The 13,024-nt window shown below is 54.0% G+C and overlaps 1 protein-coding gene across 3 annotated transcripts in view; it reads left to right on the forward strand.

The window, feature by feature from the left end:
- Window positions 1-113: 113 nt before the first annotated feature.
- LOC116946465 (CUB and sushi domain-containing protein 3-like) overlaps window positions 114-13,024 on the forward strand; it is a 692,643-nt gene continuing 679,732 nt past the window's right edge. For 2 of the 3 annotated variants that reach the window (XM_032961362.2, XM_032961363.2), the window contains exon 1: window positions 115-2,007. In XM_032961362.2, the coding sequence (XP_032817253.2) occupies window positions 1,281-2,007 (727 nt within the window). In that variant the 5' untranslated portion in view covers window positions 115-1,280. Of the gene's footprint in view, window positions 2,008-13,024 lie in introns of all 3 variants that reach the window. The other variant, XM_032961364.2, reaches the window with a different exon arrangement.

A 13,024-nucleotide genomic window follows, 5' to 3' on the forward strand; every position in this document is an offset into this window, starting at 1 on the left:
CGACATGTGGTCATGTGTACGCGAGGTGATTTCTCACCCCATATTCTCGCCGACACGCTGATGGACGACACGCTGATGGACGACACGCTGATGGACGATCACAACTTACAACTTGCGTCGTAAGGTTGTGATCGTTGGTGTCTTGTCGACTAGCGTAAGGCACTACTACCACTACTACGGGAGCAGAAGCTACGCCTGTCCATAAACATCCCATATTATACCCTACATCCCAATAATCATATTGAACTGATTAATATATTTATACAGACACACACACACACTCGCGCGCGAACAATTAGGACAAAAATAAGGGCGCTGAGATGGATGTAACTGGTTGCCCAAAATAATCCCCGGAACAGCGTTCTAAACTCTTCCGGCTCATCTTAAAACACTGGCGATCGCGTGGCTGTTCGGGCTCTTCATCTCGACACGGAGTGTTAAAAGAGTCCGTGCCGTTGGATTTTTTTTTTTATTCTTCATAGAATCCCCGCATTCTCTTGCGCTTGGCCGAGAGCGCCACCCCAGATACATTCCAAATCCGCCCTCCCTCGTCCTCTTTTGGCGCTGCGCTCGGCGCGCTAACCGATTGATTTTCCTCGCGCGTCTTCTAAAAGCTGCTCCGCCCCTAGTGCTTCGAGGTGTCGCCTTCGCGCGAGTCGCACAGACCGCGCGCGCACTGCGCGTGGATGCGCGCTGGCGGCGGAGTGCCCACACTGGACCCCACCGCTGCGCGCCAGTCGTGCACGCAGCGGCACCAGCAGCTGACGGGTTCGCTCTGAAGAGGCGGAGCGGGGAGGTGTGGGTGTGGGTGGGGGGGGGAGTCTGTGTTTGTCGCGTGTACCTCCTGTGTATTTGCGTGGTGCTGCTGTGCTTGCGCGACTCATCCGAGGCTCGAAGCCCGCAGCCCCCAGAACGATCTCTCTCTCTCTCTCGCTCGCTCTCTTCCGGCCACTCAGAGGAGAGAGCAAACGCAGCGTGAGGCTCATGCTGGGGTGTGCGGTGGTGGTGTGGGGAGGAGGAGGAGGGCTGGTATGGGAAGAGTATAATGTCAGAAATCGCACCGCTTTGGGAGAGCGGAGTGGCAGAGTGTTGGGCATAAATCAGGCGAGCTGAATTCCAGCAAACATCGCACGCCGCTCCGCTAAGCCTGCCCACCGCTGCCGCAGACAGACAGCCTCGCGCTCTCCTCCTTCCCCCCCCCCCCCCCGCCTTCTGCCGTCTCTCTGCTGCTCCACCGTACCCTATTCCCCGTCACACGTCAGCTGACAGCTTGAGGAGCGATGGGGGAGATGCCGTTACGCAACCCCGGTGACGACGAGGATTCCATCTCCACGAGAATCGTGCGGACTCCGCGAGACCACACCGCAGCAGCCACAGCGGCTGTCATCGCCGCTGACATGGCCCCGGGGGCCGCATCGCAGCGGTCACCGCTGCCGCCGCCTCGGCTGCCAGCCCCTGCCCACAACCACGAGGGTGAAGGAGAGGGCATCGAGACGCCCGGGTCGCCGGGCACCCCGTGGGGGAGGCCCCGGCGCGGCAGGGCGCCCGCGACCTCGCGCGCCAGCGCCCCGGGGGCTCATCCGCGCGGCAGCGCTTCGGCCGAGATTCACGCGGGTATGGGCGAGCGGTCCGCCGAGCGCAGCAGCGATGCCGAGCCCCTGTCTACGGCCACACGAAGCCGTGCTGGCAGTCGTGATGGCGATGATGATGGTGGTGGTGATTATGGTGGTGGTGGTGTTGCTGATTCAACGAGCAACACCACTTCGTGCCAAGATGATGGGAGCGTCAGTCGCTCGTCTGTCGGGACGCCTGCAAACCGCGGCTGCGCTCCGAGGCAGGAAGCACCGCGGACGTCCACCTCCTCCTGCCCCACCTCCTCCTGCTCCACCTCGTCCACGACGGGAGCCGCGCCGCCGCCACGCGGAGCCAGCTCCACCTGCGCCTTGCCCTGCGTGCTCTGGAACTTTGCCCTTCTCATCCTGCTCGCCTCCATGGGCAGCGCGCGAGGTACGACTCTCGCACCGCGGCTCGCCCCGCTGTGCCTGCAACTTGCTGCCCGTAGCGTGGCGACACCACAGGCGACTGCGTGGCCGCTGTTTTGGGGTTTTTTTCTCTACAGGACACCGGCCCGTGATTGAAGGACCTCGCTGTTACGCAGTGAGCGCGTTGCGGGATAATTGCAGTTTAGGTTAACGGTTTTTTTTATAGTAGGCACACGGTATAATACCGTTTCCAATGTTGTAACACAAATAACACGGACTCTCTCTCTCTCTGTGTCTCTCCTAAAGCCCTCTCGTCGTGACTAGCAGACATTGACGTTGGCATTTAGCTCCTGAACACATTGCTGCCATAAGCAAGGGTAGAATGCTGCCTGTTTGTGGCACTTTTATCGCACGATCGCCATGCTAATGCATCGCGCATCCAACGTACACTTACGCACGATTGGCCACGTACGGCGAAACGTACGGACTGGGGGCACGCTCTGGCAGGCGCTAGTTATTAATTTCTGCAAGGGCACACGAGAGAGAGTGGATGATGGGTGGCGTTGTCAGCACCACGCCTGGCCGTCTTTGTCTCCCCACTCTTTAGAGATCGATCCTTGAGCGAGGCACAGATCCGGTATCGAACTCAATTTTTGCGGAGTTGATAGCCCAATGCGCTAACCGCTGCGCCACCGCTCCTCCCACCCACACGCATTCCATACACGACAGCGCGATACTAACGCACGCACCAAATGCACACACAAAGTGGGACACGTGCGCGCCGATGCTCTGTGACCGTCATTTTAGTCGCACTCCTCATCTCCAATTGCGGAGGTCCCACCGGGTCCCGGTGACGTCCCGTGGACACCGTGGCTCCGGTGCGGGCGGCCGCGTGCCCGTGACCGCGGTGCCGTCGGGATGCATCCACGGGTGCATGTACAAATAATGATAACAACAAACAACAACAACAATGTGTCGTTACACGTGCATGCACGCAAATGGAACGATACTAACACTGCGCTGGCAATCAGTGGCGTAGCTATTGGGTTGTGCAGGAGGTTAAACTGCGCCCGGACCTACGGGCCTCGATTGGACTCCGGGTGCCCCGGATTCAAAGAGAGGGGGGGTTGGGGTGTGGGGATTTACAGCCATGCCCCCAAGCCCGAGCACGCTACGCAACGCCACTGATTGATATGGGGACACGTGGCCATGCGGGACTGGAAATAAAGTCATGGATGATTTAAACGCGCGCAGGTGAGCTCAGCGCGGTACCTGCACGCTAGGTGTGTGGGCGCTCTGGTTGCGTGTACACCTGTGTGTGTGTACACCTGTGTGTGTGTACACCTGTGTGTGTGTACACCTGTGTGTGTGTACATGTGGGGAGCGGTAGTGTAGCGGTTAGCGCGCTGCGCAATGAACCTGGCGACCCGGGTTCGATTCCCGCTCACGGCCAACACCAGTGACGATTATCTGAACCGGTCCTGGGCCTCCCCTAGGTCGACTCAGCCTCAAATGAGTACTTGGTGCGGTGTGTAAACATTGCCACTAGGGAGACAAAGGCGGTCGGGCGTGGTGCCGGCCACCCACCCCCTCGTGTACCGATCCGGCCTTCATAGGTGCTCGCTAACAGCACTTGCCCCTACAGTCTGTTAAGGCTATACGGGGGATCTTTCTCCTTGTGTGTGTGTACATGTGTGCGTAGTTATGGGGAGAGTGGTACGGGTAGCAGTTAGCGCGAGTGACGATTACCTGAACCAGTCGTGGGCCTTACGTAGGTCGACTCAGCCTCAAATGATTACTTGGTGCGGCGTGTCAGCATCACCGCCGGGGAGACAAAGGCGGCTCGGCGTGGCGCTGACCACCCACCCCCCTCGTGTGCCTTCATAGGCGCTGCTGCTCGCTAACAGCACTTGCCCCAACAGTCTGTTGAAGGCGACGCAGGGGCGGGATATTTATCTTGGCTCGTACATGTGTGCGTGCGTGCCGCGATGAGCCGTGACTTGCCGTGACCCGCGCGTGTCAACGACACCGCGGCGCAGTTGAGCCGCGCGGAATAAACTTTCAGCGCACGTCCGCGAGCACTGAAAACGCGAAACAAATGGACCCATTGTTGTGCAGAGCGATCGTGGCGTGGCTACGTTGTACCATTGCCAGACGCGCATTGTCTTCTTGCCAATGGCGAACGCGCGTGGGCCCCCCCCCCCCCCGCGCATCTCCTCCACTGGCGTACCGTGTGGGTGGACTCCGTGTGGGTGGACTCACCGGGCCTCCCCTAGGTCGACTCGGAGAGGAACGGTAGGGCATGAAACCATCAGCGCTGGGCGTGCGTGCTGCTGGTCACCACCACCACCGCGCTGTCCGTGAGCCGTGTCCACGACCTTCATAGGGCGGTGTGCCACTCGCTCAGAGCACTTGTCCCCAACAGCCTCTGTCGGCTACCCCCCGGGGGGTGGGCGATCTTTGTCTTTAATTAATTTGTGGTTGCAGTCGTCTGGTACATACAACAGTATACATACGTCACAATGATCATTTAAGTATGCATTATGATTATTAATACGCCGTGTAGCGCCTGTGTCTACACAACGCGCGTGTGTGTGTGTGGCGAGGTCTGTTATGCCAGAAGGGATGTGAAGCTCACACGAGTGAGCGTGCCTCTTCTTATTTGTTCGCCTTGTCCGTCTGTAGCTGCTAATGCGTTAACGCAGCACCGCTTCTGTCTCTCTGAATTTGCATGCGGCGTCTCCGCTGTGATGCACGCGTGATTGGTGGGTGTACACCTCGGAAGAGAGCGGAACGCGATCAATAGGTGGTGGAAGGCGTCGCTCTTGCAACTCCCGGAGTTGTACACACGTGTCTGTGTGTGTTGTGTGTGTGTCTGGCTCTCTTGGTTTGTGTGCTGCACGCGAACACGTGTTCGGTGTGAGTTCGCGTTCCACTCGGATCATATCGGGGCTGGCTCGTGATGCGTGTGCGCCTACATTGGGGTGTCACGCTGGCGAGAAGTTAACTACCTCGCCTGGTGTACAGGATATCGTGGGTTCGATCCCGACCCTGACGCCTGCTGTTTATTTGGAGTTTGCGTGTCTCTCTCCCCGTGCTCGTGTGTAGAGCTTTTGGGTGATATACATTGTCACATGATAAACCACTTTGTTGGGCTATCATTTATGGCCAGGTCGATTCTGAAAAAGAGTGGACCTTACCTGGTAAAATAATGTATGGTTTACAGTTCATTATGGTGCGCGAATGCGTTTCATTGTAATTATCATCATCATCAGCAGCAGCCACGACAATCATAATCACCCATGATCAATCAATCCACTGATAGATGAAAGCGGTCAGCATCTCTCGCCATCATGTGACGTTAATTATCCGTTCGGTATGTGTGTGTGCGTGTTTGTCTGTGTGTATGTCTGTGTGTATATCTGTGTGTATGTCTGTGTGTATATCTGTGTGTATGTCTGTGTGTTTGTCTGTGTGTTTGTCTGTGTGTATATTTGTGTGTTTGTCTGTGTGTTTGTCTGTGTGTATGTCTGTGTGTATGTCTGTGTGTTTGTCCGTGTGTATGTCTGTGTGTGTGTATGTCTGTGGAGGAGGCTCGTGAAGGATGCTACTGGGCAGTTGGAGGCAGTCGCCCTCCAACAACAACGGAGGGCGGAGGAGCGACGCTCACAACAGCGAGCGGAGCGCCGGGTGGCTAAAGCACAGCGGGTTGGCACAGTAGGGGGCACAGGTGGTGCATCAGCCAGTCATCTCAGTCAGTCGACCCGTGGCACCTGGGTCTGCCCCGTGACCTCCTGCCAGCGAGCGTTCGACACTTCACGTGGCCTCAGGGTGCACATAGCCTGGCACAAGCGTCGTGGTGACGTCACCGCCACTTAGTGGCGAATGGCGGTTGTTGTTGTATGTCTGTGTGTTTGTCTGTGTGTATGTCTGTGTGTTTGTCCGTGTGTATGTCCGTGTGTATGTCTGTGTGTATGTCCGTGTGTATGTCTGTGTGTTTGTCCGTGTGGATGTCTGGGTGTGCGTGTGGTGTAGCGGTTAGCGCGCTGCGCTCCGAACCCGGCTTCCCGAGTTCGATTCCCGCTCACGGCCAACACCAGTGCCAATTATCTGAACCGGCCATGGGCCTCCCTAGGTCGACTCAGCCTTAATTGAGAACCTAGTGCGGTGTGTAAACATCGTCACACAAAGCCGGCCGGGCGTGGTGCTGGCCAACCCACCCGCTCGTGTGCCGTGCCGGCCTTCATAGGTGCTCACTAACAACACTTGCCCCGACAGTCTGTCACAGGCTGTATACGGGGAGGATCGTCGTCTTGTTCTTGTTTAACGTGTGCGCTGTGTCACAGTGAGACTTGTCGCTGTGGTACCGCGCGGTTTTCTCGCCGGCTCGCACGCAACACGGCCGATCTGCGATCGGAGTGTCGCGGTTATAGCAGACGCGAGAGTGCACCGCGTGTTTGGGAGGCGCTGGTGTTGCAGCCTCGTGGCAGGTCTTTCGACAGCCTCTGTGGCTTTCGCCTATCCTGCCTTGCACCGAGCGCCGATTGCTACAGATGTTAAAACCCGAAACTGACGAGGTTTGCTGGAACGCGTGAGGTTGTACTTGTCACGCCGCGTATGCGCTGGCAACGTAATAACCAAGGTGAATGTTTCATTTTGCAGCACCCCGCTGGGGCTGGACAGCGACTTGGCGCTAAGCATGACAAAGGATGTAGAGAGGATTGCATCCAAACACCGGGGCAATTGCACCGAACATTGCCGAAAGCGAGTCTACGGTAGAGATTGTGTACTCTGGCAGCTTTCCCTGGGCTGAAATGATTGCCCCCCCCTACCGAGATGATGTTTTGTTGGATGACACGCATGGGAATCGAATGCTTTATCACATTATCTGACAATGCGTGACACCCTTTGTATGTACGTGTGTGTATGTTGAACACTCTTTCGCGCCTGCAACGGAGCCAACCGTGCTCGTTGGAGGTGCGGGGTAAGGACAACAAACTGAACACAACAGAAGGACACCAAACTGAGCACAGCAGAAGGAAGAGGGGTTCCAAATGATCGCAGACGCGCCCCTGAATGCGCGCGATGCGCCGTGCTCACCGTTTTTTTTGTTCGATGGCTGAGCCAAAAGCGGTTGCTGCTACTGCGAGGGCGACACGGGAGAGTTCGCGTGATAATGATGACGATGATGGCGATGATGACGATGGCGATGATGACGATGGCGATGATGATGATGATGACGATGATGGCGATGATGGTGGTGGTTTATGCTCCTGAACGAGATCGGCAAGGAGATTGTCGCGGAGTATGGCCCCTCGTCAGTACAGCCCCTGCCCCACAAGGGCCTTCAAAGAATGCCACACACACTAAGTCCATTACGCAGTCTCGCCAACATTTATTGATGAACTAACTCTGCATGCGACAACGCAATCCCGAGAGGGCAAAAGACTCGCGGTAAGCGACGTACTGGTTTGATTGCCAACAGACACACACATTGAGTTTCCTGTTGTCATGTTCATGTTGCATTTTATGGATAAAACGACACATTAGTCAATGACAGCGACTTTATATGAGGGATATATACAGGGTGTTTCAAAAGGATGGACCCAATTTCAAAGCAGTATATTTCACGATGGCAACATGTTACAATTACACAAAAAGTTACAAACGGTTTAATGAGTTATCAACTTTTACTAACCATTTTTATAAATGCTCAATGTGCCCTCCACCTGCTGTAAGGACAACATCGAGACGAGAGTTGAATTCGTCCCAAACGCCTCTCAAAGTGTCTTCATCCACTGACGTCACCGCTGCCGTGATTCTGTTTGTGAGGTCATCCAGATTAGTCGCTAATGGTGGCACAAAATACCACGGTCTTTGACGTATCCCCACAAGACAAACTCGCAGGGGGGATCTTGGGGGCCAAGAGTGTAGCGCCAAGCCTTGGGGTCCCATGCAATCTATCCAACGTTGAGGCAGTTGTTTTGCCAATGACTGAGGCTAGGGACTGTTTGTGCGCTGGGAGAGGCATCTAGCGGTAATCATTTGAAACTCTATGCCCCGCCCTTTCAAGTGGTAAGAGTTTGATTAATGGGCAGTTCGTGGCTGCAGAGATATAGCGATTTCAAATCGGGTCCATCTTTTTAAACACCCTGTATACATAGCATTGGCCCTTCTTCATAGCACACAATTCGCGCAGATGCATCGTGTGCAGCAGCAGCAGCAGATGATTTAAGCTCGCGATACGTGCATCAAAGAGATTTGTTTTTTTTTATCGCATTAGCTGTGTTGCATGTAATGGGTTCACACGCAGGTAAATAGTTCACATTCGCGTGACCCCCACTCCCTCCCCCTCGACCAAATTAGTAAACAACAACAAAAATAATCAATTCTTGACTTGAACTCCGACCCTGAATTGCCAACCGTGCATGGAATAACCTGGCAGCTAAAATCGTTAATCCGACCCAGCTTCTTGCATCGCTCTCACAGTTTGACGTTAGGCTGCCATTTTAAATCATTGGCTGAAATGCGCCTTACAAAATGTAAATGATTATTATTATTATTTGTGAACGTACATAGCAACATTTTTTTTTCGAAACCTTTACATTGTACTGCGTCTGTTTATGGTTACTATTACAACAATTAACTTGCGTTAATCCTGGTGTACACGTGTTCGTGCTGGGGGGGGGGGGGGGAGGGACCCCACAACGAGGTGGCCATGAAACAAAGGTCGGCTCCGATCGGGGTCTGATCCTCGCCAACAGTGGGGAATGAGTTAACGCGTTGAACATTGTGGACTTGAGATTATTGGGAGGGCACGTGTTGCATCTCTTTCAATCACTGCTTGACGTTTGGATCATTCCCAACGCCCTACCCACCGTACTGTAACCGTGTCGTCGTGCTCGCGAGAGTCACCCGGTGTCACGTGACATCCATACTCTTTGGTTCTATTCGGTAAAGTCACGTAGGTAAAAAATAAAATAACAAAAATCACGAAGGCCGCTTGTGTTGTGGCCGAAACGTCGTGATTTTTGTTATTTTATTTTTTACCTACGTGACTTTACCGAATACAACCAAAGAGTATGGATCCTTGCAGTCACGAAAGCTTCAAATCTAGACGTGACATCCACTTTATACTCCGCAAATGTGTGAGGTCACGCTTTCGGATTGCTCCGGACCAAATTTTGTTTGGATCAATCAACATTACAAAAAAAATATCGGGTCGGTAATTCCGTATTTGGGCCTGATTTTCGTAACGTTACTTTTTTTTTCGTTTATCTGAAAAGTGGGAGCTTAACCCGTTGACTCTGTAGGAGACTCAGAGGGGCCTCGTCGAGGCAGTGACAGGTGGTGCTGTGATGCACGTCCTGATGGCAAAGCATGCGTGGCCAGGGCAGCGAAGAAGCGCGGTTGGACCCCTGAATGTCGCTTTTGCAAGGAAGCGATTCGCCAAACGAAGCCGTCGCTGTCCCGTTCTTTGTTGCTGTTTTTAATTCGCTCAAATGCGGCGATGCAGTCGGACGTGGGGCAACATTGTGTGTGTGTACTGTCTGTACTGTGTGTGTGTGTACTGTGTGTGTGTACTGTGTGTGTGTGTACTGTGTGTGTGTACTGTGTGTGTGTGTACTGTGTGTGTGTGCTGTGTGTACTGTGTGTGTGTACTGTGTGTACTGTGTGTGTGTACTGTGTGTGTGTACTGTGTGTGTGTACTGTGTGTGTGCTGTGTGTGTGTACTGCGTGTGTGTACTGTGTGTGTGTACTGTGTGTGTGTACTGTGTGTGTGTGTACTGTGTGTGTGTGTACTGTGTGTACTGTGTGTGTACTGTGTGTGTGTACTGTGTGTGAGTGCTGTGTGTGTATACTGTGTCTGTACTGTGTGTGTACTGTGTGTGTGTGCTGTGTGTGTACTGTGTGTTTGTACTGTGTCGGTACTGTGTGTGTGTACTGTGTGTGTGTACTGTGTGTGTACTGTGTGTCTGTACTGTGTGTGAGTGCTGTGTGTGTACTATGTCTGTACTGTGTGTGAGTCCTGTGTGTCTGTACTGTGTGTGAGTGTTGCGTGTGTGTACTGCGTGTCTGTACTGTGTGTGAGTGCTGTGTGTGTACTGTGTGTGAGTCTTGTGTGTGTGTACTGTGTGTCTGTACTGTGTGTGAGTGTTGCGTGTCTGTACTGTGTGTGAGTGTTGCGTGTCTGTACTGTGTGTGAGTGCTGTGTGTGTACTGTGTGTGTGAGTGCTGTGTGTGTGTACTGTGTCAGTACTGTGTGTGAGTGCTGCGAGTCTGTATTGTGTGTGTGTTGCGTGTGTGTACTGTGTGTCTGTACTGTGTGTGAGTGCTGTGTGTGTGTGTGTACTGTGTTTGTACTTGTACTGTGTGTGAGTGCTGCGTATGTGTACTGTGTGAGTGTTGCGTGTGTGTACTGCGTGTGAGTGCTCGGTTGAAGTTGGGAGTCAGAAAAGGGGAGCTCTCTGTTGCCGCCGTGAAACGCACAGCTGTGGACAATGCCCTTTGTTTAAATCCACAATAGAGGTGTGTGGGTCAGATCGCGTGAATGTGTCGTTAAACCCGCCACCACCCGACACTGCCAATTGGCAAGGGTTTGTCTACCGAAACGCAACGTGCCAATTCGTTGCTAGTTCAGCGCACCGGTGTGTCGGAGAGGTAAACCCACTACAATATTAGCAACTCGAGGACCGTGTGACATTTCGCTGGTAATTAAAACCACCAGCATCACCAGGGGGACAGCCAGCGTTGAGGAGACATCCTCCTGCTTCGGCGTGAATGTTTTGGTGCTTTGTGTGTACTGTATGGATGTTGAACTTCTTTCGCGCCGTGCGTAGCCAACCGTGATAAGGGGGGGAGGGGGTGGCAACAATTCCAGCACAAAAAAAAGCAGTCCTGAAGAAAGAAGGTTTCGCGTGATTGTCATCATTATCGGTCGTGATCATTATCGGCCGTGCTCGATCCACTGCTGGACGAAGGCCGCCCCCTCCCGTGACCCCGGGCGATGCGGCAAAGCTCCCCAGCGCCGGCGGCTTTCGTGCTCGAAGTTGCGCGCGCTCACTCCTCGACTCTCGCTTTGTCTCGTTTCACTCCTTGGCTTCCCTTCGCGTGCGTGAAGTATACAAAACAAATCAATGAATAAAAGTATCGCCCCGGAAAAAATGTGCGCCCAAAGAGCCCGTTACGAGCGAGAAAGCATCCCGAGTGTTGTCGTCGACGCAGCAGACATCGTGCGGATGCTGTGTCCGTGCAGGGAGGGTCCCGTTGTGGGTTAGTGGCACCTGCGGGAATTAAGAGCCTCCCCCATTCATATCCCCACCCTTCGTCCGATGCGGCGTGGCGGCCACAGGCTGCGTTCATCACGGGCAGCGCCCCTCGCGAGCCGCGTGGTGCGGTGAGGCGTGCCGCCTGTGTGTACGCACGTATGTGGGACTTCTTTCGCACCGTACGCAGCCAACCGCGGTGGTCGGAGGCGCTGCGCCGGGCTGCCGTTTGGCGACTGGAAGTGGCAGAAATGGCAACGGCATCAGCGGTTACTGGCGACGCAGGGCCAGCAGCGGCGGCGGCGGCAGCAGCAGACTGACAAATAAAAATCAGTATTGATGAGCAGGTGAGAGAAGCCCATTGAGTCGACAACAATGCACGGTCATTGTCACCGTCACTGACAGCGGAGGTGGTGTCGGCTGGGCACCGGTGCCAACAGCAGCGATGACGACTGCCGTGATCGTCATCGGTCAATCATCGCCTACGATTACCTCCTGGATAAGGGAGTCAATTTATCCCCTCCCGTCCCCCCTCCGATGTCCACGTTCTCTTGCAATTGTCCGCGGACGGGCGCTGTGGATAATCGGATTGATGCAGCGACTCCTACGTCCCCTTGCCTGCTTCCTCTGCATCCTTGCCCTCATCGGCAGAATCGCGGACAATGCGGGTAATAGGGAGGCTTGATATGTGGATGACGGAAAGAATAATGGATTAGCCAGACCCTGTGGATGTTATTGGTCACCGATAAAAAAACATTTTTTAACAAGAATGAAAAATGGGAAGCTCTACTGCATACCGAATCCCGGCTTATTTTAAAAAGCACTTTCAGACACTGGCATCGTTAACCATTCCTTTCGTGGACTACTGAGCGAGCCAATTCTGCTACCTTGTGCTGTCCCAAAAAATATTTAAACAAAAACTTTCTTACCACTGTTAGCACTGAGTCAGAGGTTGCCCGCTCGGCATTTCAAACTACAATCGTTTCAGGCCCAGCACCAGGGGGTAAAATACCCATAGTGGTCTCGGGTCAGTAGTCATCAGGGGCCCAGGGTCACGATTATTGAGGGGTTTGCTGGAGACTTTGTGGGCACTTATTTAATGATGTTGACCCGTCAACCCTGGCTCTGTCACCGTTCCCCCCTGAGAAGACTGAAATGTTGGCAACCGAAGATGTGCGGTGACAATAGAGAAAGTTTATATATATGTGTGTGTGTGTAAAAAATGGGTGTTGAAGCTGAAGACGGCATTCACAATCGCGCGGTAGAACTTAAGCCACAGAGATTGCGGTGGATGTTGAAACTAAAGCAGCAGCAAATTATAGGGGAGTGAAACGCTTCTTGAGTGAGGACAGATTCGCGCGATGGTGCACCTCGCTTGGACGCGTCGTCGATGCAAGCTTCGCTAACAACACTGCAGGGAGTTGGCGGAAATTGTGAGCAATGGGATGCAGCATTCTCGCAGGATGCCGAGAGAGTGTCTGTACTGTGTACTGTGCTGTGTGTCATACAATGGACTGTGTCAGCAAATGGGGCGCGGTAGTGGAGTGGTTAGTGGCACTGCGCTACGAACCCGGCTACCCGAGTTCGATTCCCGCTCACGAGCCAACACCGGTGACGGTTATTTGAACCGATCCTGGGCCTCTCCAAGGTCGACTCAGCCTCAAATGAGTCCCTGGTGTGGTGTGTAAACATCGCCGCTAGGGAGACAAAGGCGGTAGGGTGTGGAGCTGGCCACCAATCCCCTCGTGTAGCGTTCTGGCCTTCATAGGTGCTCGC

The sequence above is a fragment of the Petromyzon marinus genome, chromosome 27 (assembly GCF_048934315.1).
Source record: "Petromyzon marinus isolate PM22_M1 ecotype Great Lakes invasive population chromosome 27, UKy_Petmar_22M1.pri1.0, whole genome shotgun sequence".
NCBI classification, from domain to species: Eukaryota; Metazoa; Chordata; class Hyperoartia; order Petromyzontiformes; family Petromyzontidae; genus Petromyzon; species Petromyzon marinus.